Below are 27,804 nucleotides of genomic sequence, written 5' to 3' on the forward strand. Positions count from 1 at the left end.
AAGGTAACTATACAACAAGTGGGGAGTGAGATAGCTTCAGAGAGAGGCTGCGGCGGGAGGAGGCAAGCCGAACAGAAGGAGCATCATGGCGCGCACCAGGCTCAAGAAGGTAACTATAACAAGTGGGAGAGTGAGATAGCTTCAGAGGGAGAAAGGGAAAGAAAACTCAGGTTGAGAAAAAAACCAAAGGCTTACGCGGCCCACAGCAGCCTCAAGAAGGTCAGTAGCACAGCGGACTGGGCAACACAGAAAAGAAGAAGCCATGCCGCTGTGGAGAGGGAAGACTCAGGTACAAAAAAGAACGGAAATTGCTCGTATCAGGCAGAAAATAAGAAAGGCATCATGGAACGCATCAGGATCAAGAAGGTAACTATAACAAGTGGGAGAGTGAGATAGCTTCAGAGGGAGAGAGAGAGAGAGACTTCGGCGGGAGGAGGCCGAGCGCGAGGAGAAGGAACGCCTCGCGCGCAAGCAGCGCGTCGAGGCCATCATGGCGCGCACCAGGCTCAAGAAGGTAACTATAACAAGTTTTTTTTTTTTTATGCTAGCCAAGGCAGGTATTTGACTGCAATCGCACCTGGTGTTAAGTGAGATGCAGTCTAGGATGGTACATATCTGCCCTGTAAGTGCCTATTCACTCTCGCCTTGAAAACGCCCGGATTATAGTGTTCAGGAAATACAGCAGCAGGCAGCGAATTCCAGTCCCTAGCTGTTCGCATTATAAAGGAGTCGTCGAAACGCTTAGTGCGAGCTGGTGGAATGTCGACAATGTAGGGATGGTACGCTAGCCGGCGTCTGGTTCCCCGGTGATGGAAAGGGGCTGGTGGAATTAAGTTATATAATTCCTTCGCACATTCTCCGAAGTGTAGCCTGTAGAAAACCGTTAGAGAAGTGGGAGAGTGAGATAGCTTCAGAGGGAGAAAGGGAAAGAAAACTCAGGTTGAGAAAGAAACCAAAGGCTTACGCGGCCCACAGCAGCCTCAAGAAGGTCAGTAGCACAGCGGACTGGGCAACACAGAAAAGAAGAAGCCATGCCGCTGTGGAGAGGGAAGACTCAGGTACAAAAAAGAACGGAAATTGCTCGTATCAGGCAGAAAATAAGAAAGGCATCATGGAACGCATCAGGATCAAGAAGGTAACTATAACAAGTGGGAGAGTGAGATAGCTTCAGAGGGAGAGAGAGAGAGAGACTTCGGCGGGAGGAGGCCGAGCGCGAGGAGAAGGAACGCCTCGCGCGCAAGCAGCGCGTCGAGGCCATCATGGCGCGCACCAGGCTCAAGAAGGTAACTATAACAAGTTTTTTTTTTTTTATGCTAGCCAAGGCAGGNTAACTATACAACAAGTGGGGAGTGAGATAGCTTCAGAGAGAGGCTGCGGCGGGAGGAGGCAAGCCGAACAGAAGGAGCATCATGGCGCGCACCAGGCTCAAGAAGGTAACTATAACAAGTGGGAGAGTGAGATAGCTTCAGAGGGAGAAAGGGAAAGAAAACTCAGGTTGAGAAAGAAACCAAAGGCTTACGCGGCCCACAGCAGCCTCAAGAAGGTCAGTAGCACAGCGGACTGGGCAACACAGAAAAGAAGAAGCCATGCCGCTGTGGAGAGGGAAGACTCAGGTACAAAAAAGAACGAAAATTGCTCGTATCAGGCAGAAAATAAGAAAGGCATCATGGCGCGCACCAGGCTCAAGAAGGTAACTACACTAAAGCCCGGTCTGTGAGCACGTAGAATTTCGTCCAATGACCCCAAGCTACCCATCCTTATCGCTCGCGCGTAATTATATTGCTGTCGCGACTGTGCGACGGGCGCCGGCAGTGAGTGTGCGAGCGCGACAGCAATATAAGTAGGCAAGCCGAGCAGAAGGAGCATCATGGCGCGCACCAGGCTCAAGAAGGTAACTATAACAAGTGGGAGAGTGAGATAGCTTCAGAGAGAGAGAGAGAGAGAGACTTCGGCGGGAGGAGGCCGAGCGCGAGGAGAAGGAGCGCCTCGCGCGCAAACAACGCGTCGAGGCCATCATGGCGCGCACCAGGCTCAAGAAGGTAACTACACTAAAGCCCGGTCTGTGAGCACGCAGAATTTCGTCCAATGACCCCAAGCTGCCCAGCCTTGTCGCTCGCGCTTAATTATATTGCTGTCGCGACTGTGCGACGCGTACCCGCAGTGAGTGTGCGATAAGGATAGCTTGGGGTCATTGGACAAAATTCTACGTGCTCGGCGACCAGACATACAACAAGTGGGGAGAGATAGCTTCAGAGAGAGACTGCGGCGGGAGGAGGCAAGCCGAGGAGAAGCCATCATGGCGCTCACCCGCACCAGGCTCAAGAAGGTAACTACACTAAAGCCCGGTCTGTGAGCACGTAGAATTTTGTCCAATGACCCCAACCTACCCATCCTTGTCGCTCGCGCGTAATTATATTCGGGATATAGACGGGATTCTACGTGCTCACGGACCAGGCTTTATACAACAAGCGGGAGAGTGAAATAGCTTCAGAGAGAGAGGGAGAGGCTGCGGCGGGAGGAGGCCGAGCGCGAGGAGAAGGAACGCCTCGCGCGCAAACAGCGCGTCGAGGCCATCATGGCATGCACGAAACTTATTTTGACAATCAAAATTGTCACATTATCGTTTAATTCGAAAGTTTTGTATCGAATTTTGTCGAATACGCAAACGATTCGAAGACGAAAATTGTTCATGCTAGAGGTCCAGGTCCTTGCTGGGCTCTCCGTATCGCATCGCATCTTCTGTCGAGCTTCGTCATAGAGGTTACATTCCCAAAGTGCGTGATCGCGGCTCTCTTCGACTTCCTCGCCGCATGGGCATAGTGCAGACTCGCACAGCGTCATCCTGTGTAGGCGCTGCCTGAAGCAACCGTGCTCAGGTAACATTTGGGAAACCACGTAATCAGATTCAACCCAGCCGAGTGAGAGCCTCACCGCCACGATGGGAAAGAACTGGTACAGCTGACGTCCGTCTCGCTGTGGGATAGTGAGATAGCTTCAGAGGGAGAGGCTGCGGCGGGAGGAGGCCGAGCGCGAGCAGAAGGAGCGCCTCGCGCGCAAACAGCGCGTCGAGGCCATCATGGCGCGCACCAGGCTCAAGAAGGTAACTAAAGCCTGGTCCGTGAGCACGTAGAATCCCGTCCAATGACCCCTAGCTGCCCATCCTTGTCGCTCGCACGTAATTATATTGCTGTCGCGACTGTGCGACGGGCGCCCGCAGTGAATATGCGAGCGCGACAGCAACATAATTATTTTTTTTTTTTTTTTTTTTTTTTTTGTCAGAGCAAGTTTACGTGCCTCTCTCCCGGCATGGTCGGTCACCTGGTATGGAAAGAGCCATTCCTGGTGGTGTGCATTGAAGTCTCCCAAAATGACTAACTGCGCAGAAGGGTATCGGGCTAGTGCCTTATCAGCTGATTGGCTGAGGTAGTCGAACAGCCGGGTTGTCTCAAGGTCTCCGCTGTGCGAACGGTAAACACAGGCATAGAGTAATTTCTCCAGGCCCGTGTCGACTAAAGCCCAAATCACAGAGAATCCGGGAACCTCCAGGCATTTGAGACGTTTAATGCAAATGTCGTCACGAGCATAGACGCAAACTCCCGCCCGGGCTTGAAATTTATGTTCCAATGTGTACCCAGGGTAGAGCAAGTACGCCGCGTCAGCTGGACATTTGATCTGTGTCTCTGTGAGGAACAGCAGCTGCGGTTTTTCAGTCTCAAGGTGGTGGTGGACTGCAGAGAGATTGGAGTGCAGCCCTCGTATGTTGGTGAGGTGCACTTTGAGTGGGAGGACGTGCAACCGCTGTTTAACTTTTTTCCTTGTTCTGTGTACCATTTTATTATTTATTGAGAGTGAATAAGTGGAGGGAGTATGGCAGTTGAGCGAGGCGTTTTCATGTACGCCCGGAGAGGCAGACGGGGTTAACAGACCGTTTAGAGCCTGACCTGGAGACCGCGGGGACGCCCGAACCCCCCCAGAGATGGCCACCTGGTCCTCCCGTCCGGTCGCCAACCGGCAAGGTGGAGCATCCTGGGATTTTTCGCTAGGTGGCGGGGCAGCCTTTCACGTGTGGCTGGCAAGCTACTTGGGCCCCCAACTTCCTGCGGTCAGCCAGCGGTGCACTGTGCTTCGGATCCCGCTAGCCTCCAGAATCAGGCGCCCGATGCGCCTACCATATAATATAATTATGGGGAGAGTGAGATTGCTTCAAGAGAGAGGCTGCGGCGGGAGGAGGCCGAGTGCATAACGCAGTCAATGATTGTATAATTCAAGCATTACTAGAGGTATGGGAACGGCATGGTGAACGTCCATAGAAATTATTTGGTACACCCTATGCGCGTACGCAACGCCCGTAGCCTAGTCAGTCCCAATAACGTCAACCCCGCTCTCTTCCCTCAGTGCCGTGCGTAGTTCTCGCCGGGACACGAAGCGACCGTGCGTCGTCGAGCGCTCGTCAAAACTAGAGGATAATTAAATTCCATCTAAAGTCCGATTTTTAATTCGACGGAATTCTGACAGCTGTCATTTTTTGACAATTCAGATGTAATATGCCTTTTTTGCTTTGAATTATTAATAAATAATATGAAATGAAATTTCATTAAGTACAACTTACAAGAATGAACTATTGTTTGTTTTGTGAATTTAATGTACATTAATTATTATGTACATTTTAGAGATTAAATAGAAAAAAACGTGTTTTTAACACAGTAAAACAACATATTATCATAAATGAAAATATGTATTGATCATCAATCATCATTATCGTCATCATAATCAACTTGGATTATAAAATTGGCATCTCGTTAAATTGGTTATTTTATGAAGCTAAGATTTTATTAACAAATGGATTTTCATAAAAAAGGTTTGTAACCCATGGATTATAGGCCAGGGAGTCCAGTAATAGAAAAATAATTTCCCAATTTTTTTTGTAACTTCAAAAATATGATAATAAAAATTCAAATATCCAATTTGAAATGATCAGTACATTTTTAAGCCTTAGTTTTTCAAGTGAAACCTTAAATTCAAGAAAGGATTATTTTTTAATTTGTGAAAATGCTCTCCATTCTTAGTGGGAACGTTTCAATGTTGGCCACACTTCTGAAATGTCAAAATTCCGTCGAATTAAAAATTAGAGTATAGGTTAAAAGAGTATAAGCAGGCACTTCGTGTTCAAATTTTAAACGCTTCGGGCCCTTTAACTCGGTCTCGAAATCAACGACATCAACTTTCAGAAGTCGGGCGAGACGAATTTGCTCGAAACTGAAGTAAAGTGCGTGTGCACACTATCTTACTTCGAATAAGTTCAGCCAACTTTGCAAGTAGTGTAGGTTAGGTATAAAGATGATACTTAACACTAGAGTACACGCGCGGACTACTATAGTAGACCAGGGTAACATTTTACGCTATAACTTTTTGAAAACTTGCGCCAGAGAGCTGGCATTCCAGGAAAGCCTCGTTTACTAAATTTGTCAGTAAGCCAGTAAAGCTTGGGTCGCTAGAGTCTGCGCACTTTTCTAAAATTGGCCGTCAAAACTGCGGGTCTAGTCAAAAGCTCGAAATCACTCGACAAAAAAATTATGAAAGACTTGTAAGAAATGGATTTACACCGTGTACCAGGCAATAGAAAGTCATGAATACTATGCCAGATAAAAAACTAATCATATTTTTTCAGTCAATTTTTTTTTGTTAACATTGGTCTCAAAGTGCAATTTTGGTCCAAAAAATTTACAACTTTTAAATCTGTTTATAATGTTTAATCCCAAATAGTTATATAAAAAAACTTTAGTTATAAAATAACTATAATAAACACTTTTATCATTTACATAGTAATTCTATTCATAAATTGCTTATAAACTGATTTACAGTGATTTTGAATTGGCTTACCAGAGTAGGCCGCGCGTGTATTCGTGTAAAAAAAGGGGCGCGTGTACTGCAGTGTTAATACATTTTATTTTATTTTATTTTTTTATTTTATTTTATTTTATTAAGGAAAACAAACAGTTGTACAATAAGAATTACAATTAAAACCTTATGTAAACATTTAAGTGATTATACAACCAACACCGTTATCCACAAGAGGACTGTGGGTCTAGAATGCGCGCCGCGAAACGATGTAACCGCGCGATTTTATCGATTTAACGTGATAAGTCCATACATTTACCATCCAAAATAATTGATAAGATTCTATCACGGAGCGCACTATAAACCCACTGTATCTACTAATAAAAGTGAAAAGGCACAGATAGAAAAAACAAAGATATTAAAGCACAAGACGTGCCTGGATCATTTATACTTAATAAATGATCCTACCCTTGCTTTAACTTCCCCATGTGCTAACGATCTTCTTCCGTCTTCCAGCAACAAGAAGAAGAGAAGAAGCAGCAGGAGAGCAAAACCGCGCCCGCGCCCGCGCCGCTCGACAACGGGAACGCGGTCGCCACCGGCGACCTGCTCGGCCTGCCCACTAGTCAGGTGAGATTGATCATCCCTTAAAGATCGTTTCCCGCGCTTTCCTCAACCAAAAAGTGGTGGATGAAACGAACTACATATAGTAGTGGATCCTGTAAGTCTACAAGCCTCTCCCAAATGTACCTAATGCCTTTTAAATTCATAAATAGTGATCACTGAGCTATTTTGGTTCCTTAAACCCTGTTCTGGCAAAAACTTCGAGTTCTGAACAGAATTGAGTATGAAAAAGATTAAGAAATAACAACAATTAACATAACTCGTACACGTGACCGATACTTCAGGGTTCAATCCTTAACTAGCGATACTAGACGTAAAAGGTACGCCAAGTTGCAATCGAATGAACAAATTATATTAGGGACTAGCGGCCGCCCGCGACTTCGTACGCGTGGATCCCGTTTTACCCCCTTAGGGATGGAGTTTCGTAAAATCCTTTCTTAGCGGATGCCTACGTCATAACATCTACCTGCATGCCAAATTTCAGCCCGATCCGTCCAGTGGTTTGGGCTGTGCGTTGATAGATCATTCAGTCAGTCAGTCAGTCACCTTTGAGTTATTGATACAGTCCCACAAGCTATTAATAGTTGGTAAAGCCCGGTCCGTGAGCACGTAGAATTTACGTAGTAGCACGTAAAATTCTACGTGCTCACGGACCAGACTATAGTAAAAGAGCTTTTCATAAGCCTCCTTGCAAAATAAACCAATTTGTAACTGTAACTGGTATAGAACGTGTCCCAAAACTCAAGGATAAGCCGGCGCCGCAGGATGGACATAGTCATGACTACTTTAGGAAAAATAAGAAAAAAATCTGTCTTAATTATTTTTTAAATTAAGGCTTATCATTGAATTTTGGGACACGTTGTATAAACAAGTAAACAAACTGACCACATGTTTTATTCACAGTCCGCGGAGGCTCCGCAGGCGGCGGAGCCGGCGCGCAACAACGGCAACGCGCACGCCGACCCGCTGGGGCTGTCCCGACCACACGACGTGAGTACACAACATACGGCATCATCAGGTCATTCGGTCTCCACTAAGGGGCACGACCCTCCTGTAGTGGCCTACACTATCCACGCTGGCCATGGCTTGGAAAGGCACCACAGTATACTCTCTCTCTCTCTAGTCTCAGAGTCAAAATCAAAAATCAAAATCAAAAACATTTATTCTGTTTAGACCACAAGTGGCACTTATGAACATCAAAATATGTATCGTAAATAATAAAAAAAGAAAAGGTAGCCCTTATAAGTAAATATACTCTCTTTATTCAGTCTCAGACTTGTTTTCTACTAACGTACAAGTAGACAATCTGTGGCCTAATTCACGTACTTTGACAGTCAAGATCTCGCTGACGTTCAGAAGTCGTCCCATTGAAAAACAGTTCTAAATCTGTATTCACAAGGGTCATTTTGATAGAACGATTACTCGATAATAGAATCGCAACTCAGTGTTTTGTTGTCGTTGAAGTTTTGTTACGTGAGTGACTGAATGAAGGCGAGATGTAATTTAAACAACCAATAAATTTTATTTATTTACGCGTCTCCTCACCGCTCAGATAATATGTGCGATGTTTTCTAACAAAACACATGGCATAAAGCGGGACAGAGTAGATGTTAAACGAAACGGAAAAAAAACCTTTAAAAAAAATTCCACAGATCTCCGTTCTACTTCCCTTTTTTGGTAATGTAATAACCTACTCGTTATACCACTTTTGTCCGATTTGGTTGAAAAAATCACCCTCAACCCAACGACTAACAATGACTATGAACTTACTGTGGCCCTGGCAGTTTTGACTGATTCTTAGTAAATGTGACAGATTGATATTCAGTAAATTATTTGGAGAGAAAGTTTCAATTCTCATTAGCATCAAATATTCTTCACACGTCACCAACAACTCGAACTCCATTGCAGACTGAGGACACGAGCCAAGAGGAGTCGGCTAAGCCCGTCCCGGAGGCTAGCAACGGCAACCACCCGGCGCGCGTCTCGGCCGCCTTCATCCAGTCCGAGCTGAGGGGCGAAGCCCTAACCAAGGCCGAGGACTACGCCGCGCACAACGGACACAACGCGGCGCACCCGCTCACGCTTCAGAACGCCATCTAACGGCCAGCGGTGGCACTAGCAAGGATATTGTCGGCCCAAGGCGTAGATATTGGCTGGTTTGTGAAAGGTTAGATTTGCAGCTGGTTTGTTAATGAGGGCCATCGTTTTAGCGGTCACCAGTTTGCGCCACTGTAGAGTAAGGTCCTGTCACTTGCTAGTAGCGAAGACAGTGGCACCAACTGGTGAGCGCTAAAGTGGTAGGACTATCGCATTTGCACTCATCAAGATGGCGCCACTGTAGAGTAAGGTCCTGTCAATCGCCAGGGGTGCCAACTGTTAAGTATAAAAACGATAGCCCTCATAAATAAAGTCTGGCTTGTTCCATTTTTGAGTTGCAGTCAGGTTTTGTTTAGACACTGGCTGGTTTGATATTTTAAAAAATAAAAGTGGCTTGTTCCATTTTTGAGTTGCGGTCAGGTTTTGATCAAAAGCACTGGCTGGTTTGATATCTAATAAAAATAAAAGTCTGGCTTGTTCCATTTTTGAGTTGCGGTCAGGTTTTGTTCAGACACTGGCTGGTTGGATATTTAAAAAAAGTGTGGCTTGTTCCATTTTTGAGTTGCGGTCAGGTTTTGGTCAAAAGCACTGGCTGGTTCGATATTTAAAAATAAAAGTCTGGCTTGTTCCATTTTTGAGTTGCGGTCAGGTTTGTTCAGAAGCACTGGCTGGTTGATTGATGAAGATATTTAAAAACAATAGCGTTAACTTTTTTTTAAATAAGTGACCGAGGCGTAGATGTTGGAAAGACAGAGGTGTTTAAAATTGTCTGATCGTAACCTTTATTTTATTTTCCACGGAGTGAGTTCAAGGCTTAATATTGGACTGGTCAGGTAGCAGCAGTTTTATTTAAAACTTAATTAAATAGTATTCCTATCATATTAAATCACTACTATAGTTGATGATAAATAAATACGTAATAATTTCATATAAGGAATTTACTTGGCATGAACCAGTGAACTTGAATAAACCGAATAATGACTAGCTAACAATTGAGCTAATACTAAATTATGTATGAAATTACACTCGAGTAATTGAAGACTATAATAGGCTTCAAGTTATTCTTGAGTGAATCATGAATCATATTCGAGTGTCGATAATATTGGCCTAAGTTTCTGTCAACGACTGAGCTACCTGACCAGACGAATATCGTAATCTGTGTTCTGATTTTTATCTTATTTTGGTGCTGCACAAGTGTTTTACTTTCAATAAAAAGTGACTTTATAGTTAATGTTAGTTGGGTTAGCGGATTGCCAGTTATAGTTATAGATATTTATACGGTTTGAATAGGATCAAAGAGTAGGTAGTGCGAAAAAAATGGCGACGGTTGCACACGCTCGGATTTAATGGTTTAAAATTAGTACAAAATAATCTGGGGCAATAGTGACTCTTTTTAGAACAAACGTCGCTGTATTGAAATTATTAGAAAAGGATAAAAGAATGTTGGATGAAGAGTTTATGAAGGTGCTAACGAAGTGAAGGAACGATTCAATAAAATATTTAAATCAAAGAAATGATAAAATAAAGAGAAAGGTATGGTATTTTATGCCAGAAGGTTTGAAAACAGCCAATATGTACGCGTTGTTGGTGAATGACGCTCTTATTAAATAGATGAAGCATTGACTGAGCTAAAATGAACGGATTTCATTAAAAAAACTCAGTGGGAAATAATTTCCCACTTGTTACATAAACTGAAGGCTTTTAAAGAAATTCAGTTTTAGCGATGTCAATGCGTATGATATTGAACGGGAAATGTCGGAAGAACTAAATTATAATAATTATTATAATTAATAATGCATTTATATTGCAACTCCTTGATTCAACTAAGATTGAGATGTAGCTTCTTACCTTGCGTATAGGCGAATAACCGAACGTCATCGCTTCCAAGTCATTTACAAATAAATAATATTTTCATACAGTTAACATCGCGTTAGCCGGGAGTGTATCATTAGGATCAGGGGATATAACATTAATGAGTCGTTTCATTAAAAAGTATCATTAATTCGCGTTTGATGTTATCACGATAGGTTGTGTATAATATACCGTGTAGCAGCGGTTTGTATTAAATTCGTGTAAATTATAAGTTTCTATTTATTGTGATGTTTTTTTAATCCATGCCGGTAGAAATCAATTGCTTTCCTCGTCGTACTGTGGGAGGGAGAGGAAGGCGTGTGAGAGCGGGATAGAATATGTAATGAATTGCGTCCGATTTTTCGTGCGTTGGAAAATGCACCTTACGGCTCAGCTTGAATACTGATTCGCTTGGACTATGCTGTAGCAACGAAGACAATTCGAAAGCAAAAGAACGTGTACAATGTATTCTGAAGTTTATAAACGGTTACCAAATCAGTTTGTCGAATTTTAAAGTTTGTTTAATAAGATGTTTCCATCGCAAATGTATTTTCATAACCGTGTATAAACTTGTTTGCGAGATGCCTAATAAATGGGAGCTCTGAATGATTTGTTACATAATGTTGTTTGGAAATAGTCTTTAGATTTACGTCAATTTGAACAGCTTGATCCTGGGTCGGCTGATCTACCTTAAAAAGCAATATTTGCAATATTGATTTACGTTTTCAAAACATATCACTCAGAATGCTTGTTCAAAATATACAGATCAATCTCCCCTCCTACATTTTTTTACAATACCTTAATTTTTTTCTTTACTATAGCTCAATCAACTTGTGAAATATACAGATGCCATGAGCGTAAATAAATATTGTAATGATTACTTGGTCGCTCTCACAAACGCACTACTTGTGATGAAAGTTAATGTATCACCAATATAAAAATATAAGAGCTTTTTGAAACTATCTTCTATTTTATTAAAATCAATAGAACGATTCAAACTTTACAGATGATAATATGAATGTCATATTAGTACAAAAAATCAAACAAACAAATGATGATGATAAACTTCCTAAAAATCTATGAAATAGTTAAAATAACAGATAGTTTGAAAAGGCCAAGTTGTGTTAAGCAAGCCAAGATATCCTAAAATGGAATCCAATAAATAATAATATCAATAAGTTATTTAACAATCACTTTATACGACAATTGTATGATAAGTAGTTAGCGTTACAAAATAATAATTATTAATAACAATTTATTCTTATATTTCCATTAATTCATGCAGTTTTTTGTCATTTAATTTTTGTTTTCCACTAATATTTTTTTGCTAGTTTTAGGTTCTTATTATTATGCGTTGTAATGCTCATTCAATATCGTGGTCAAATAAACTTTTTTGGTAAAATATAATACATAAATAACCTTAATATATTTACTGTTCTGCTGCTTCCAATAAAATACATCACTTAGTTACTCTGCGTTTCAAAAAGTGGTATTACTGAATGATATAATGTGAACAAAAAAGTATATTTGTCCATCAAAGGTCCTCTTATATGTACGACTTTATATTTCAAACTAAAGTTTGCTCTAATACTTATGTAAAATACTATTATTGTGTTTCTGCAATACACAATTTAGAACCTGCTGAATAAAGTCGTTTTCAGTTAAATTTATATTAGAACTTGTTCGGCAACTATAGAACTGAGGCCTTATTCACATATTTTGCCAATAGGAAATAGGTGAATATTTGTAATTGATCTGCGATACGCGTAGGTAGATAAACAATTGTATCAAGCTATTTCATAGCCTTATAAGTCTTTGTTAAATATTTTTACCCGTCGTGGGCTCCGTTTGACTTACCTGAGATATTGTGAGGGCGTGGCCAAAAAAGATAAATTATAAAAAGTACATGAGAAGTCTCTTTTGAAGTGTTTAAATCAATGATGTCTCATGACGTCATAATATTTACAGAATATTTGTCTGTCTGACAGCTCATAGGTTGACTTACTGACCAAATATGACTAACATTCCTATGTGGTATAAATTTGCCTCCTACCCTACACATTTATCTCAGGAATTGTCCCAAACGGCAGTTATTAGCTTTTGCATAATCTGTGGCTGGAACGAGTAATGAATTTATTGTTAATTTTACAAAAACAGACAGTAAAGTGGACAATTTATTTGATATGATATGACTGATCGTTCATTTTTACATGTATAGCTTGTTTTTATTACTTGTTTCAGAATGTACTTGCACAGGCTTAATCTTTTACATTATTAGGTAGAATATCGGAATATTCACTCTCTCTTTGACTAAATGAAAAAGATTAAATTCCTTTTTTTCGCTACAGTTAACGGCGGAAGATATAAAAAATGTTCACCAAAAAATCAAGTTGCAAAGTTTCAGAGATAGTGAAAAATCGATGCCATTATCATTATACATAAATAAACCATATCTTGTACTATGTAGTCCTCAATAAAATAAATCAGCTTTGTTACTTGCACTTTTATGTAAATATTTATTTTAATTTACCTTTTTCGTCATTGGGCATTGCAAATTATTGAGAACAAAATACAGTTCGTAATTTTGTGTATTTCAACTTTCATGTTGAAATTATTCGGAATGCCTAGAAGTAAAGGTGAATGAACAATATAATTTTGTATAGTGTTATAACTGAGATATATTATACCAAGATACTTGGGTCGCTTACTGAGCATTAGTATACTATTTTTCTTTTGCTAAACCATATACTTTCAAACGATATAATCATGTACTTTGATTATTTTTTGCGAATTTTGTATGGTTGATTGTATGAATAATTTGCACGAGTGTGATGGGCCACCTTTATAAACTGTTGTTTTCGTAGAATGACTCCCTATTACATACTATATTAATAAAACTATGATAGCCATAATGTATCAATAAACTGTTAAAATAATCTATTAAAAATATCCATGCTTAATATTTACTCGACAGAGATCATGCTACGAAAATCACAATAATAATTATTATTGGTGTATAATTGTATCGTTAACATAGCTTGTTGCAATATTATTAGCAATTATTATAAAGGCGTTGTAGATACATTTTATAAATTGACACGAATAACGGAACCCCAATATTCAAAATGGCGGCCTGTCACTTCGCGTGTGTGCGTGGGCGCGGACGAAGGTTGTTAGCTGTCACTATAAACATGTATGTAATGTATTTATGTATATCACTTCAAGACATGGCTTCTATGTACGTTCTATCTATTCTATTATTATGTTAGCAATCGATGGATTTATAAGGAAAAAGTTTTAATAAAAAATATGAAATTTACACGACTGGTTTCATTTTTATATATATAAAAGAAAGTCGTGTTAGTTACTTCGCTTATAACTCAAGAACGGCTGAACCGATTTAGCTGAAAATTGTCAGGGAGGTAGTTTAGAGCCAGGAGAAGGACATAGGATACTTTTTATCCCGTTCGAAATTAAAAAAAAAGTTGCTTATTTATTGCCATTAAGGCGGAACAAAGTTCGCCGGGTCAGCTAGTTTGTAATAAAATAGACATTCCAATAGGTCCAGCGCTTAACCACGCTTAACTCAATCAGTGCTTGAGGCATGGGAGCGGCAAGGGGAGTGATTTTGTGACGGTCAAACGTCCGCGTCAGCGAGACGTCAGATTTGTACGACCTGTCACGTCGTAATATGTCAATGTCACCCCTCCCGTGTCACCTCCCATGACCTCAGGCACTGACTGAGAGTTAAGTGCTAGGTAGCTCCTAAATAATATCTGGCCTTTGTAGCACGTTTGTAGTTTACCACATTACTAAGTGCGAAATAAAATTAAACTACAACTTCCGCCAATTTATAATCTGGCTGTATTGAGTACAAATCTGTACAATGCCTTTGCCTCATACATATTCGAATTAAAAAAAACTACAACGTTCTTTTTTCAAAATGTGTTTTTACGTTCCAAATTCAAATGGGAGCCATTTGAACGCATTTGAATTATTATTATCTGTCATCGAGCACGTGGTGTGAAAAAAATAAAAATAAAAGAGGGTAATCTCAAAAGAAATACTGTCATAGATTTCAGTTCGATCTCCGCGATCATGGAATCGTTTTGTGTCTGTGTTTATGTGCAATTAAAATGATTTAAGTGCTGTGTTGAATTATAATATGCGTGTTAAAAGTGTTTTTTGGTGAATTTTGCAATGAAACTAGTGTAACGAACGAACGATCGGTCCTGCGCTGCCCGCATCCAGGTGCTTCCCGAGAAACGAAAGGTATGTAGCAGTTCAATAGTACTTTTAGATAATCGCCGTTCTTTCCTTGTCAAGTCTGTGTTTGTAGACAAAGCAACGTTAATGACTATGTTGTTCTTTTTATTGGTCTCAATAATGCGTATTCGAAGCACACTGGCTTCGCCTTTGTCGAAATTCCACTTGGAACTCGAACCCAGATCTATTCTTGAAAAATTTTATAAAAAAAAATAAAACCGACTCCAAAAAACCTACACTAAAACGTAGAAAAATAATTACTAATTACCTACTTATTTATTAGGACGAATTATTAATATTTATGTAGGTATACCATGATTGATACTTAGCCTGACCAGGAACATAAAAACCCTGGCATAGAGGCGCTTCAATTGCATTTGATAGTGCAACACTGAGTACAGTCGTACCTGTGTTAAATTAATAGGCTAACTTTATGTATCAGGATTCAGGATTACGGGCTAATTTGATATTTTCATAAATTAACGAAAAAATATTATTATAGGTAACCTGATTTAAATAAATTAAATGAAACCATCAATCGAGCTAGTAGATTTATTTTATTATTCATCAATAATCAAATTCAGAACTTGAATATTCAACTGCAATGTCTGCTCATGAACGCTTCAAACTCGGTACTTCTTTCCCAATCCCATAAAATTATACACTTAGAAAGTGACAAAATTTTTAAAATAGGTAGTTGAAACAAACCACAGCTAATTTTCATAGTGGACTGTACTATACGATAAACATGTCAGTCAATTTGACAACCTTTGTCGGAAACATTATTCAATGAAAATATTGTCCGAACCCTTAGTATTTCTCTTCGACAAATACTTTAACACATTGTGAACCACTTTTCTTTCACGACTATAAAAATATTTTAGCAATTTAATTCATAAAACCCATTTAAAATAAAGTTTGTTTACACTTTGACAGCAATAGACTGACATGCAAGGTGACATGTCAATGAAGTTTTCAGTTACTGTTGCCATTAAAAGAAATTAGTACCATTAGTTTTCCGCAACATGGCGAGGGTTTTTATGTTCCTGGTCAGGCTATACCAAGTTTATACTTAGGTAATGGACGAGCACGTTCAAGCTGGAAATCTCACACCCGTATTCACAAACGATGCTTGCTTAAGTGAAGCAGCAAATCGAACGCACAGCGTTGAATAGAGCTCTATGATTGGTTCGTGTGCGACCCTATGCACTGTGAGACCTCGTAGTAATGTTTGTCAATGCGGGCGTCAATTTAGAAAGTTAGTGAGCTTTAGTTATGAAGGTTGCTATAATTTCGTAATACTCACGTACTCGTATGTAAAAGACGTAATGTTATAAAACGCGTTCTATTACGCCAGTTAAAAACAACTCCATCATTGAAGGTATTCCATAGCCGTGGAAGCCGTTCCTTTAATAATGCAAGCAGTTGGTCCCTCGAGCCGCCCTTTCAACTGTAATGACATGCTACTACGAGTACCTACATACTTACGAAACAGGCCTATTACCAAGGTCGACTGTGGAAAAGTTTTGTAGAAAAAATAATGTTTTGATGTCTATGTTACGGCTAAAGATAGGTGTGAACATAAACTTAAGATTAGCCGGCTAAACTTAAGTTCATCTTTGATGAGGTGTTAATGTTAGTTTCTTCTATCTTTAGCCGGCTAAACTTAAGTGTAACCGCAGGCCCTTGGCTAAAAATGTAGAAGGAAATTGAAAAGGAAACAATGTAATAATGTTTACTATTTTGACACGAAAACTTTAATAAAAATAATCACTTTGATTAAACATGCACTTTTATGTACCTATGTAGGTATTCAAAATTACAATTATTACAATAACAAATTATTAATTACTTAAAACAATATCTACCTAATCATTAAAATAAAATAAAAAGGAACCATTTGGTTATTACAGAATCTTCTGTAGGTATTTAAAATTACAAAATAAAAGTGCACGCGCGTTGCCTCCCCACCGCCCCCTCAAGCCCTCCGCCGGCCTGGCACGCCCATCGAACACATTTTTGGCCGTTTCGTTTTGGCTAATGTGCACATTAGCCGGCTAAAGATGGAATATCACGACGCAAACTAACATGTTATCGAACTTTAGCTGCTTCTCGAAGATAAACTTAAGTTTAGCCGGCTAATCTTAAGTTTGTGTTCACAACTATCTTTAGCCGTAACATCTACAATCTATATGCTTTGGTTTCTGGATACCTACTTTTCGAAGAAACGGAGTCTTTCAGTGTCTTGGCCTACTTTTAGCTTAGTCCAAGTCGGATTGGATTAAAAAAATTTTTCTTCCGGCAACCGGGCAAAAAATAAATCTACTCTAGAATGGGCCCAGTTGCCGAAAGAAAAAATATTGAAAAATTCAATCCGGTGACTTGGCCAGTGACCAAGTTAAAAGTTAGCCAAGTCACTGGAAGACTCCGAAAGCGTATACCTACGATGTTCGGAGTTCTTGTCAGGCAAGTTAAAGTTTAGTTAATTGTCACAAGTTCAACCATAATACTAGTTATTCTGTGCCACAATTAATTGTATTTGTTATCACGACGAAATTATCAAAAATGCTAGTCAACATGCTAGTACTACACGACTGTATCAATGACTTTTTTATTTGAAAGACTTCAATTCATGACAAAATTCTGTACTAGCTGTACTAACTTTAAACTTCGTAGAAGCAGTTGATAGTTCGTAGTAAAGCTTCGTAGTAAGCTTCGTTAGCTTCGATGTGTAGTTTCCTTAATACCTTCTGAGTGCGATTAATAAGTTATTACTCATGCAAAAAACCCGAAGACATTTATGTACTTTACTGTAGGTACTAACTAAGCTAAGTATGTGTTACGAGTGGGCTCACCACAATAGTAGAGCGTCGGCGGGGTTCGAACCCGCGTTCCTCGGATGTCGAATCGGTTAGTCCGTCCTCATTCCCGTTCGGCTACCGTGGCTTATGAGAATGGGTAAGTAGTTACTTTTCAAAGTATAATTCGGTGTATTTGTTGACTGCAACATTCTTTAGTAAAACAAGTTAATATTGGCAACTGCGTTTATTATTATTTCCACTTTATGTTACACTGTTACATTTTGCCAGCCTTAACAAAATGCAAAGATTTCCAAGTTAAATACAATAAGATATTATTTATTTATTCTAAAATTAAAAGTAAGACATCGATATTACGTTTAGGTATAGTTAAAGTTTGTTGATTTGCGACTTATTAGATTGATCAAAATTTTAAAAATAAGTTTACTTACAATTGAAAAATTTCGCTCCGAACTATCTACTGATCATTAACATTTACATAATTATATGCTAGCCTTCAACAATGAGAAAAACTTTATTAACACCAATTAGAGATTGTATTTAGAAAAATCTATAAAATATTCTATATTTAAAACAATTTTATATCATTCAATAGAAAATAAATTACTTTACATGGATTAACTATTCGATTATATTTTTAACTAATCGACAATACCACTTAGCGTTTTTCATAACCTCTCATACAATGAACATAAATTACTCGTAACTGAATATTTAAAAATATCTACTTACTTAAGTAATTTTGTAATTTGACTAAAAGCAAAAGATCAAACCGAAAAAAAAAACAAATAAACATAAAGCAACCTTAATTTAAATTAAACATAACATCTACTTAAAAGAAAAGAAAAGCTGAAAAATCTAGAAAAGGTTTGACGAAAAACGCTCCGTGACGTCATCACAACATGGACACTGACTAGAATGTTTCTTCTCCCGAACGCTAGAATAAGCCTTTCTTAGAACGGCGAGGGCTGCTTACATAGGATATGTTATACAATGAAGTCTTGAAGGTGCGTGGCCGAAGACACTTAGTTTGGGATTTCCATTTCGAGACTCGATTCTGAAAAGAGAAATCGATTTAGTACTTGATTCAAAAAAGGTAAACTATGCCTACGAATAGGTAGCCTACTTTTATTCTTTGGAAAACATGTCGATTAATTGCAAAAGGAATAATTTTGTACTATTAACATGATTTTTCCCCGGGACAAACTTGACCTTCACTAGTTGCGTTTTTATTGGCGGTCAAGCTGTAGATACTGGCTACACAGGAGTTGCAGTGGTAGGAAAGAGAGGTGGGAATATCCCTAGGCGTGTAAGTAGGTAATCGTTTACATTAAAACATGCATAAAAATATTTAGTTAGGTACCTAATCAAAAAATAAGTACCTATTAATTAATAACTTCATTAGCCGATCAAACAAAACATCGAAAAAAAACTAGGTCCGGATATTTTTAGCTTTAGTTACAAACTCATGATGTTAAAAAACTGACGTAAAAACGTAAAAAATATGCCCGAATTTCCGATACGAGATACTCAGTGAACCCCAAAGTTTTCAAACGTTACGAAGTTGACTACCCTCCCAAAAAATCCTTTAAAAGATAAAGTTTACTTAAGTAAATGTTTGCACAGGAACGAAAAGTTAATGCGTATAAAAAACACCTGTTTTTGGAGCCGATATCTAATAGATAGTCGAAACAAACTGCTCCCCCAAAAACGACCAAAAAGTTTGTTTTGATTTTGTTACGCAAATTTCGGCGATTCTTTTGCAAAAGTTTGTCAAAGGGTTTACTTTAATGACATCAGTTTGATAAATTATAAAATCAATGTTACAGCTGAAACTATATCTCCTTTTTCTAGAGAATCTGGTTAAGTAATAAACGATATTAACTTAAATATGTCCCTAAAACGTAACGTAATTAAAGCAAATTCCTTACCGTCAGTCCATTTCTTGCCGCGCATGCCGACGAAACCCATTTGGGCCTTTCTCTTCGGCCACGGTCCGTTGGGGCTGAGCAAAAACCTGATCTCCTGGGGGCCACTGTTCTTCAGGTCCTTTTTGCCGCGGACACCGATGAATTTACCCCTGAAGCTCAAATCGTACGGACGCTTATTCTGAATAGACTTCTTTCCACGGACTCCGAAAAACTGGTGAATATTCGCAGCGCGCTTGTCCACTTCGTTTGAAATCCTTTCGTTGGAGAATTCCGCGTTAATGTCCGGGACGTCAGTAGCCGATTCGAGGGAGTTCGAGCGTTCGACTTTCTGTAAATATTCGTTTAAAATCTCGTTCAGAATCGGGAACTCATCTCCACCACTGAAGCTTTTCACGTCCTCGTTCGAAGCGAAGTCGATTTGCCCTATCAGAGAGCCGGCTCCTCTTTTGGGGACATAGTCGTAATTTCCGTAGTACGTTTCGGGGAGGTAGAGTTCTTTCTTGCCTCTCATTCCGACGAAGCCCATGGGTGCTCTCTTCTCTTCTGGTTCTTCAAGGAGGTCGAATATGCTCTTTTTTCCTTTGACTCCGACGAAGAACTGTGGTTTTCGTTTGTAGAACTGTTCTGTGGGCTCGTCATACTTCTTGCCGCGCATGCCCACGAAGCCTTGAGGCACGCGTTTCTCCATCTCTTGGGCGGAGATCACGTAGACCAGCTGGATGGTGATGAACAGGAAACATGTCCTTGGTGTGACCATTTTGATGGGATCTGAAATAGAAGAAAAGTTTTGCTTTAGCAATGGCTCTAATTACAGAAATAGGAAGGGTTAAAAAAACTACTTGTTTTTCTTAACTATGTTCATAAATGAACAATCACCGTTTTAACACTGTGGCTTAACCATCACGAAGTCCGTTATTTCTAATGTTAATTCATAAGTATTTCACTTTAATTTGTCACAATACCATACTACACCTAACTTATAATTAAATTTTGTTCATAACAAGGTCGTAAATAATGTGGAAGGGAATAGAAAACCTAAAATTACCATCGTGCTTATATTTAACAGCTAAATGGAATGCTGACAGATTAATAGCATGTTGTTTATTTAAATGGTCACTAATTATAGACTTACGAGTAAATACGAGTTGACGTTTTATCCTTTTTCTGATTTCCCAATTTTCAAATTTCCTCGGCTGATTTTAATACTTTTTTGACTATGTATAATCTAAATTAGTAAAAGATTCCACCCTAGTCGAATACAATGCTCACACTAGTCGGAAGAACTGAAGATACTAAGCTGTTTGTTTCATCAGACTGTACTAATAATCAATATTTACATCAACACTTATTGTAGTTGTGTCTTGACGATTACCTAATAGCTGGTAACATTTCCTATACGTGACTGCATCATTCATAAGTAAACATTATTTCTCATGAAACGCTTAGAGTGGGAAATGAATCTTCTATTTATTTTGTTCAACTAGCCAGTCCCTGGGTTGTCTAGTAGAGATCGCTTCCTAATGGGCAAGACCGCCTAATATGAGTTGTTTCAATTTTATACTCGTATTTCTTTCATTTGTCAGTTTTGTGTGGTAGTAGAACTCTCCTCAAAAATATACGTACACTTAGGAAAGAGTTAAAAACATCTTGACACTTATTATCTTTCGTCACGGGTGTTGTGTGTGAAGGATGGAAATACTAGCTTATTTTAGGTGAGAAAGAGAAGGCGCATTTGCTAATGAGCTCGTCACAAGAAGTCTGGAGGATGTGGAGGCTTTGCTAATGGCAAGCCTTAGGCATTCAACATGGAAGTTTTGTGTTGCCCTGACAATCGACTGGCGGTTGTGTTAAAATTATGACGCGAGGTTATACCTTTAGAACTTTTTTTTATCGATGTTAAGCAAGATAAGCAACGTGAAAAATTACAATACAGTAGAATCTGTTTAGTACGACGTCGCTTATAATGACCGACCTCTTTTAGCGACGCATATTTTTTTATTTTGTTGGTTGATTTGTTTACTTGAAAATGACTTTTTTAGTACGACGTCATATCATCGGTCCCTTGAGCGTCGTTATAATCGGATTCTACTACAATTACATACAAAATGTAGAGTAGAGCTTGCTGTTTGTACTGTTTTTTTTAGCTTGATTCACAAATATTCCTAAGCAGTAGTAGAGTTAATGCAAAAAGATTTAAGTTACTGAAGCGTGTTCGTTCGTTTGTCCACTGCTGGACAAAGGCCTCCCCCAAGGTTTTCCTGAATCGTGTAAAACTGTTAATTAAATACCATACTTTCGGATTTGAATCCCCCATCGGCTAATTTAGTAACAAGTAAGATAGGCTTCAAAGTAAGTATTGTTTCCCTTAGGAAATAATATCGGGAAGTCTAATAAGACTGTGTGGTTATCGATCTTATTATAACATAATTAGAGAAAAACATTAGTTCCGGAAAACTAGTACGTGCTATTCATCGTAATTCGCATCCAACTTTAATAAGTTTATTATTTTATCCTACAGTATGTTAAGGTCTACGAAGTTCGCAGAAAATATAAATAAGTAGGCTACGTGATTATTAGTTGACCGATAGTTGGGCCCGATTTTAATTTATATGAAGAATTGGCCAAATCAAATCACTGTGCGCACTTCCATACATGCCCATTGCCCATACTGATCAAATGCCTGACTAACATATCGGCCGACGAAAAATCGATAGTCAGGCTTAATCAAAATGTGTAATATCCATCTGTCAAATCCTAATGCTGCCAAGCTGTCAAACAGTCCGCAAACGAGTGGGGTCGCGTTGTAATTACGCGGTTACGGACCGTTTTCGGTGCGACCGCGGGTTTTCAGAATGCATGTAATGGGCCCAAATGAAAGGCTGTCACCTGCTTCATATTCGCCCACGCAGTTACGGCGATTCACGTATTTGCAGTGTGTGCCTCCTACGCATTTAGGAGCTACGAGTATATGTGTGTGCTACACTAGTAGTACATACTAATGTACAAATAAAGACGACAAGGTGGTGGGGTTGACAACACATTAGACTCTACATTCAGAAATTTTCATTCATGAATCTTTATTAATTAAAAGTGAGCTGAATCTAAATGGTAGGAAAATAAATAATAGTCCAATCATTCCAATTTAAGGAAGATGAAATCAGGACTTATATAAAATTTTGAGCCACCACTTATTTACTTTTATACCAATAATCATATTTTGGTTTTAAAACTAAATAGTTTAATTTCGTCGCACACGACTACCCAACGACCCCATAAGTCACGGTAATCCAGCCGAAACTAATCAAACACAGATAAAACTTTTAACAACTGCCGATTGTGGAACACCCTCCGATTGACCGCCGATTAATTATAGTTTCAACTGGTTTTTGCTGACCCCCGCCGGTTATGAGAATCGACATTTCTCAAAATACGATTACCAAAGAGGTAACATACAAATTGAGAAACTTGATGAGGACAAAAAATACCCAATCCTTCAATGCCGAACTCTACTAACGGCTATGTCAAGATTATGAAAATTGTTCTTTATAATATTAATGTGATTAATAAAAAAACCAACTCCAAAAAACCGACTTTGATAATATATGTATGTATCATTATCATTATCAATATCATCGGGTCAGTTAGTTTCTACTGCAGAAGAACGACTCTTTAATTACCTAGAGACCAATGAAGGATTTGGCAACTCTGGTCAGAAGCGTTGAGTAGGCCTGATGTTCAATTAACATTCACATGAGAAGAGTGAGAACGGTCCAGTTTTGTTCTGCTGGAACCACGTGGCCAACTGAAATGCGTTTTAATTTCCCAACCAAGATCTTACCTAGGATAAAGCAATTCTGCTCATCCCGACCACCACGTAATAACCTGTGACAGCAGCACTAATAACCCCCAATTAGGCTGTTATGTCCAGAAGCGGGCGCGAGCGTTTTAGCGGCGTCCATTAGGCGGGCGGCGACTAGGGCGGGCGGCGATATATTGTATTGCGATGCACGTCGGGCATTCGAGTTGTATCGAATTTGCTGTGATAGGTCGTGTATTTTCAGCGAATATGAATTTACGTGTGGTAAAGTTAAAAATCTTCCATTTATCTCTAGATAATTGGACTGGATTTTAAAAATAACTTGATGGTGATGTGTTAAAGTTTAGAACTTTTGAGCGAAAATATCTGAAGTAATTTTATGTTTGTTTTCAGAATATTACCTAAGTAATGTATAGGTAATAGAAGACGATATTATTGTAGTATCAGAAGTTCTAAACACAAACATTTAATTGTAAACAAAACTTTTATTACTTAAAAACAATCTTGTAGAGTTGGAATTTCTCGATTTGTGTCCTTAATGTTGTACTNATTGTACAAATACAAACAATTATTATACATAAAAATATTAAGTATTTAATATTATTTCCACACCACACGATTGATTTACTCACCCACGTAGTGATTCCCCACAATGTTGTTATAAAAGCATTTCTTCACATTGTTATTTTTATCTTTGTGTGATATTTGAACATTCGGAATTATCTTAAGAAACTCTTGAGAGCGATAGCAGTTCTATTATGTTAGACAATGGAATAACATTTGTTGGTTTCTTTACATTCTGGGGGATTCGCTCGTATTTCTTTTCTGAAAATTTTACGCGAAAGTTAAAAAGTGATTTTATAAGGCATTTCATACGTGTTATTTTTTATTTTCTGCGAAAGGTTCTTTTGTATGTAAACAAAAGATATTGTTTTAAAAGTAGGTCAAGCATTAAGACCATGTACCTTAAATGACTATGTACGAATAAATATCTTTGAAGATTTTATACTAGATTGTTTTAACCTCCATTTTTAGAAATGGTCATGCTCCTGTAGTAGAAACTAAATAACCTGATAATAATACAACAACACTTCAAATTAAGCCTTGTACAATTTAATTTTAACTGGGATTAAAACCTTTCATCAACCATGTTAACATTGAACCAAATCTTCTCACTATATCCCTAATGACTGGCATAACAGCTTCATTTGACTAGATACTTACAATAAATATTCACATGTTTTAATCTAATATCAGAGCTCAAGAGCCAAGAGCCTCGACCACCACCCAAAAAACACGTCGACCCGGGACCAAGTTTGTACACGATTCTGTGACTGCCACATAAATTAAACTAACATAGTTATTGTTATTATATTAGGGGACATTCGTACGTTTTTCATTACGAGAGACCGTGTGCTGAATATGTTGTCCCCACAATTGGGGTGTAATCAGTAAACCCACACTAAACGAGTAGCAGACGACGAGAAGAAAATCGGCAAGACTTGGAGCGAGATCAAACTTGAAGCTCAAGACCGAACGCGATGGAGGACTGAGGAGCCCTCTGCCCCATCTAGGGGACATAGGACCTTAAGTCAAGTAAGTCACACTAAACAAATCCATGATCAATGTCAGATCAAAACCATCTATGTGATTACGTTACCAACAATGTACTCCACTATGAATTTGAACCAAGTGCACACCAAGGGTTAGACTATTTCTTAAACTAAAAATAATATGGCATTGTTATCCAGGTTTACGCATGAAAGTCAAATTCTAGCCTATTTGAGCTACCTAACTAGCGGAAACTGACTGAAAATTAAGTTGCAAGATTTGACCAAAAAAATCATAGCACTCCAAGCAAACAAAAGCTTAGAGTAAAATAATAAAACTTAACTGAGAAACTGAAAAATGTCTCTCTCATGCGCACTTTTCTAAACTTTATCGTGCATTCCTCAATAAAGGTTCGGTCAAACCAACGCGATCACATGCGATCAGCCGGCGTGCCGTGCAGCAATGGTCGCTATCGCTGCACGCAGGCTGATCGCGTGTGATCGCGTTGGTTTGGCTGAACCGTAAGTCTTCAAATGAACCTACTACATTTACTTTGAGTGTGTCGACTCTTGGCGAGCACATTTGGTTTATACGAATTCATATGGCGAGGGTTAATTGATAAACTGCCGCAAAAGTTGCCCGTTGGATGGTAACTTATGTCTATACTCGGTAACTCAGTAGATTTGGTGGGTTCATTCCATTTCATATTAACTAACCCTCAGCGAGAAATACCATGTGTGAACTTGTGTGTAACAACTTAAATTAAAATTAAATTACAAGGCAACGCCTCTGGCCTCTTTAAGTACTGTAAGATATTACCGATCCATACACAAATACAATGCACCTTATTAAAAGAGCATTTTTTATGAGTCTTTTAAAACTCGGGTCGACCAACCCTACCTACTGCCCCGGATTATAAATAGCATGCCACCCGAGTTTGTGAAAGAAATCACTGAAAAATATTAAATATAGGTAAGGACTATTTCCTTAAGCTAATGTTACAATATTAAAATAATTTATTAGCTGTATTATGTAATTGTATATGAATGTAATACTGTGAACTCGTTAGTTTTATATATCAGACCCTAGTGGTTTTTAAAGCTATCTAAATGTAACTGTCTTTTTATATGTTTAATAAATTAAAAAAAATATTTGAAGAATTAAAATAATATTAAAGAGAGAATTTACAATATATTAACCGCAAGATACATCTCCAGTAAGTACCTACACTCGTAGGTACCTACCTCTAGAAAATCAAAGGCCTCGGCAAATAACACTGTCATTCTCAGTACTTTTTCTTGTGTAATTTAAAACTCCGATTAAACTGGTCGGGGCAAAATAACGACTTGTATCTTTCCACATGACGATTCCGCGAAAGCAAATAACAATGGATCAATTGTGTAAACAAAATATTTTATAAACCATTCATGTGTCTAACGATATTGACTGATATTGACAGCGTTCGTTATTACGCTTCACACTTCAACATCAAAACAAAGGTACCTAATTTAAAATTTTTCATCTCCAAAAATATCGTTTAAAATGAGGTAATTGGTCCTCAATAGTCCTTTTTATTTATTGAAATTGTTAAAATTGATGAAATTTTCAATGTCTACGAACGAAAACTAAAGTTACCGTCTGTCAAATTATCTGCACGTGGTTCATATTCTTTATCATCAATTGGGATAACAGATTATTTTTACAAAAACATTTAATTTTTTATGTGCTGGATTAGACAATTAAGTTTGGAGTTGGCAGGTATTTAATATGATATATTTAGTAGAGGAAACTGTTAATTCACTTTCACGGAAAAACGGTTTTTCTAATTTTTTTCTACATTGAGTAAACAAAGGCAATAAAAGAACAAAGGGCTACACTAACGAGCATAAAACGCGCGCCCTTCAGGTGTTACGTTGAATGATTACACGATTATTTCTATTGTCTTTTCTTTTTACGACACAAAACATTTATTTTAGGCTAGTACGAATAGCAAGTGACTTACCTGACCACTAACAACTACATTGTAGAACGATTTACAATATAAACATTTTTATATACCTAAACATAATATCGTACCGGAAAACGCAGCGTGAGACGTCCATTCACAAGGTGGACTGACGACTTGATAAAAGTAGCAGGAAGGCGCTGGATGCAGGCTGCTACCAACCGTGGGATGTGGAAGTCATTGGGGGAGGCCTATGTTCAGCAGTGGACGTCCTGTGGCTGAAATGATGATGGTGATGATGAAATATAATATTCATTGAAAAACTGCTTTCTATCATAGCATGGGTGACAGCAGAAGTCACAAATCTACCTAATTGATTTTGATCAATATTTAAATTCATTTTCTGTACACTTGAAAATACTAATTTAGATCTTAAGATTATAGAATACAATTTATTCATTCATCAAGCCAATATTCTTAAAGATTTCCTAAGCATTTTGCTAATTACAAATTAAAAATTATTTTACACTTCGCAGTCTGTAATCTTAATGAAAACTTAATTCCAAATTACCTGGCTCTTTTATTATGTACGGGTCGGCTTATCCCTTCTGTCGTCACGTTTCCGCGCTTTGCCTTGAATTTTAAGTTTAAATTACTAACAACGCTAAAAAAAATTATCACCATCATCAGTTTCAGTACAGTAACACGTATGTCCCTCTCTAATTTACTAGAGTCACCTAGATGTAGGCATCACAGGACCGATCATTGTGGAAATCCTTGGGGGAGGCCTTTGTCCAGCTGTGGATGGCACTAAGTTGAAACGAAATGAAGGATATAGCTATACACATGATATAACGTCTATTTATTTGGTACTATTACGCAATATTTTTAGATATAGATTGGAAACACATTTCGGGAACGGTTTCTATTGTTAAAATGTAGCAATTTTCCCAGTCGGAATAACATTATAGAAGACCCATCTATACATTTACTACAATATTTCTATTAACATTCCTATGCTTCTTTTATTGCCTATTATGCCTATTTTAAGCATAATAGACATAT

At 38.4% G+C, this 27,804-nt stretch overlaps 2 protein-coding genes across 5 annotated transcripts in view; one reads left to right on the plus strand and one right to left on the minus strand.

Moving 5' to 3' along the window:
* LOC114351106 (MAP7 domain-containing protein 1) overlaps positions 1-13,729 on the plus strand; it is a 73,069-nt gene extending 59,340 nt beyond the window's left edge. For all 4 annotated transcript variants that reach the window (XM_028302167.1, XM_028302168.1, XM_028302169.1 and 1 more), the window contains 3 exons: positions 6,355-6,468; positions 7,366-7,452; positions 8,371-13,729. In XM_028302167.1, the coding sequence (XP_028157968.1) occupies positions 6,355-6,468; positions 7,366-7,452; positions 8,371-8,562 (393 nt within the window). In that variant the 3' untranslated portion in view covers positions 8,563-13,729. The remainder of the gene's footprint in view (positions 1-6,354; positions 6,469-7,365; positions 7,453-8,370) is intronic.
* A 3,993-nt stretch (positions 13,730-17,722) lies between these two features.
* Tk (tachykinin) overlaps positions 17,723-27,804 on the minus strand; it is a 73,207-nt gene continuing 63,125 nt past the window's right edge. The window contains exons 2-3 of the mRNA XM_028302138.1: positions 19,427-20,194; positions 17,723-18,552 (exon numbers count right to left, since the gene is read on the minus strand). Coding sequence (XP_028157939.1) covers positions 18,521-18,552; positions 19,427-20,183 — 789 coding nt within the window. The 5' untranslated portion in view covers positions 20,184-20,194 and the 3' untranslated portion in view covers positions 17,723-18,520. The remainder of the gene's footprint in view (positions 18,553-19,426; positions 20,195-27,804) is intronic.

This window comes from Ostrinia furnacalis, unplaced genomic scaffold (assembly GCF_004193835.3).
Source record: "Ostrinia furnacalis isolate ACB-3 unplaced genomic scaffold, ASM419383v2 OfSCF1084, whole genome shotgun sequence".
Classification (NCBI taxonomy): Eukaryota; Metazoa; Arthropoda; class Insecta; order Lepidoptera; family Crambidae; genus Ostrinia; species Ostrinia furnacalis.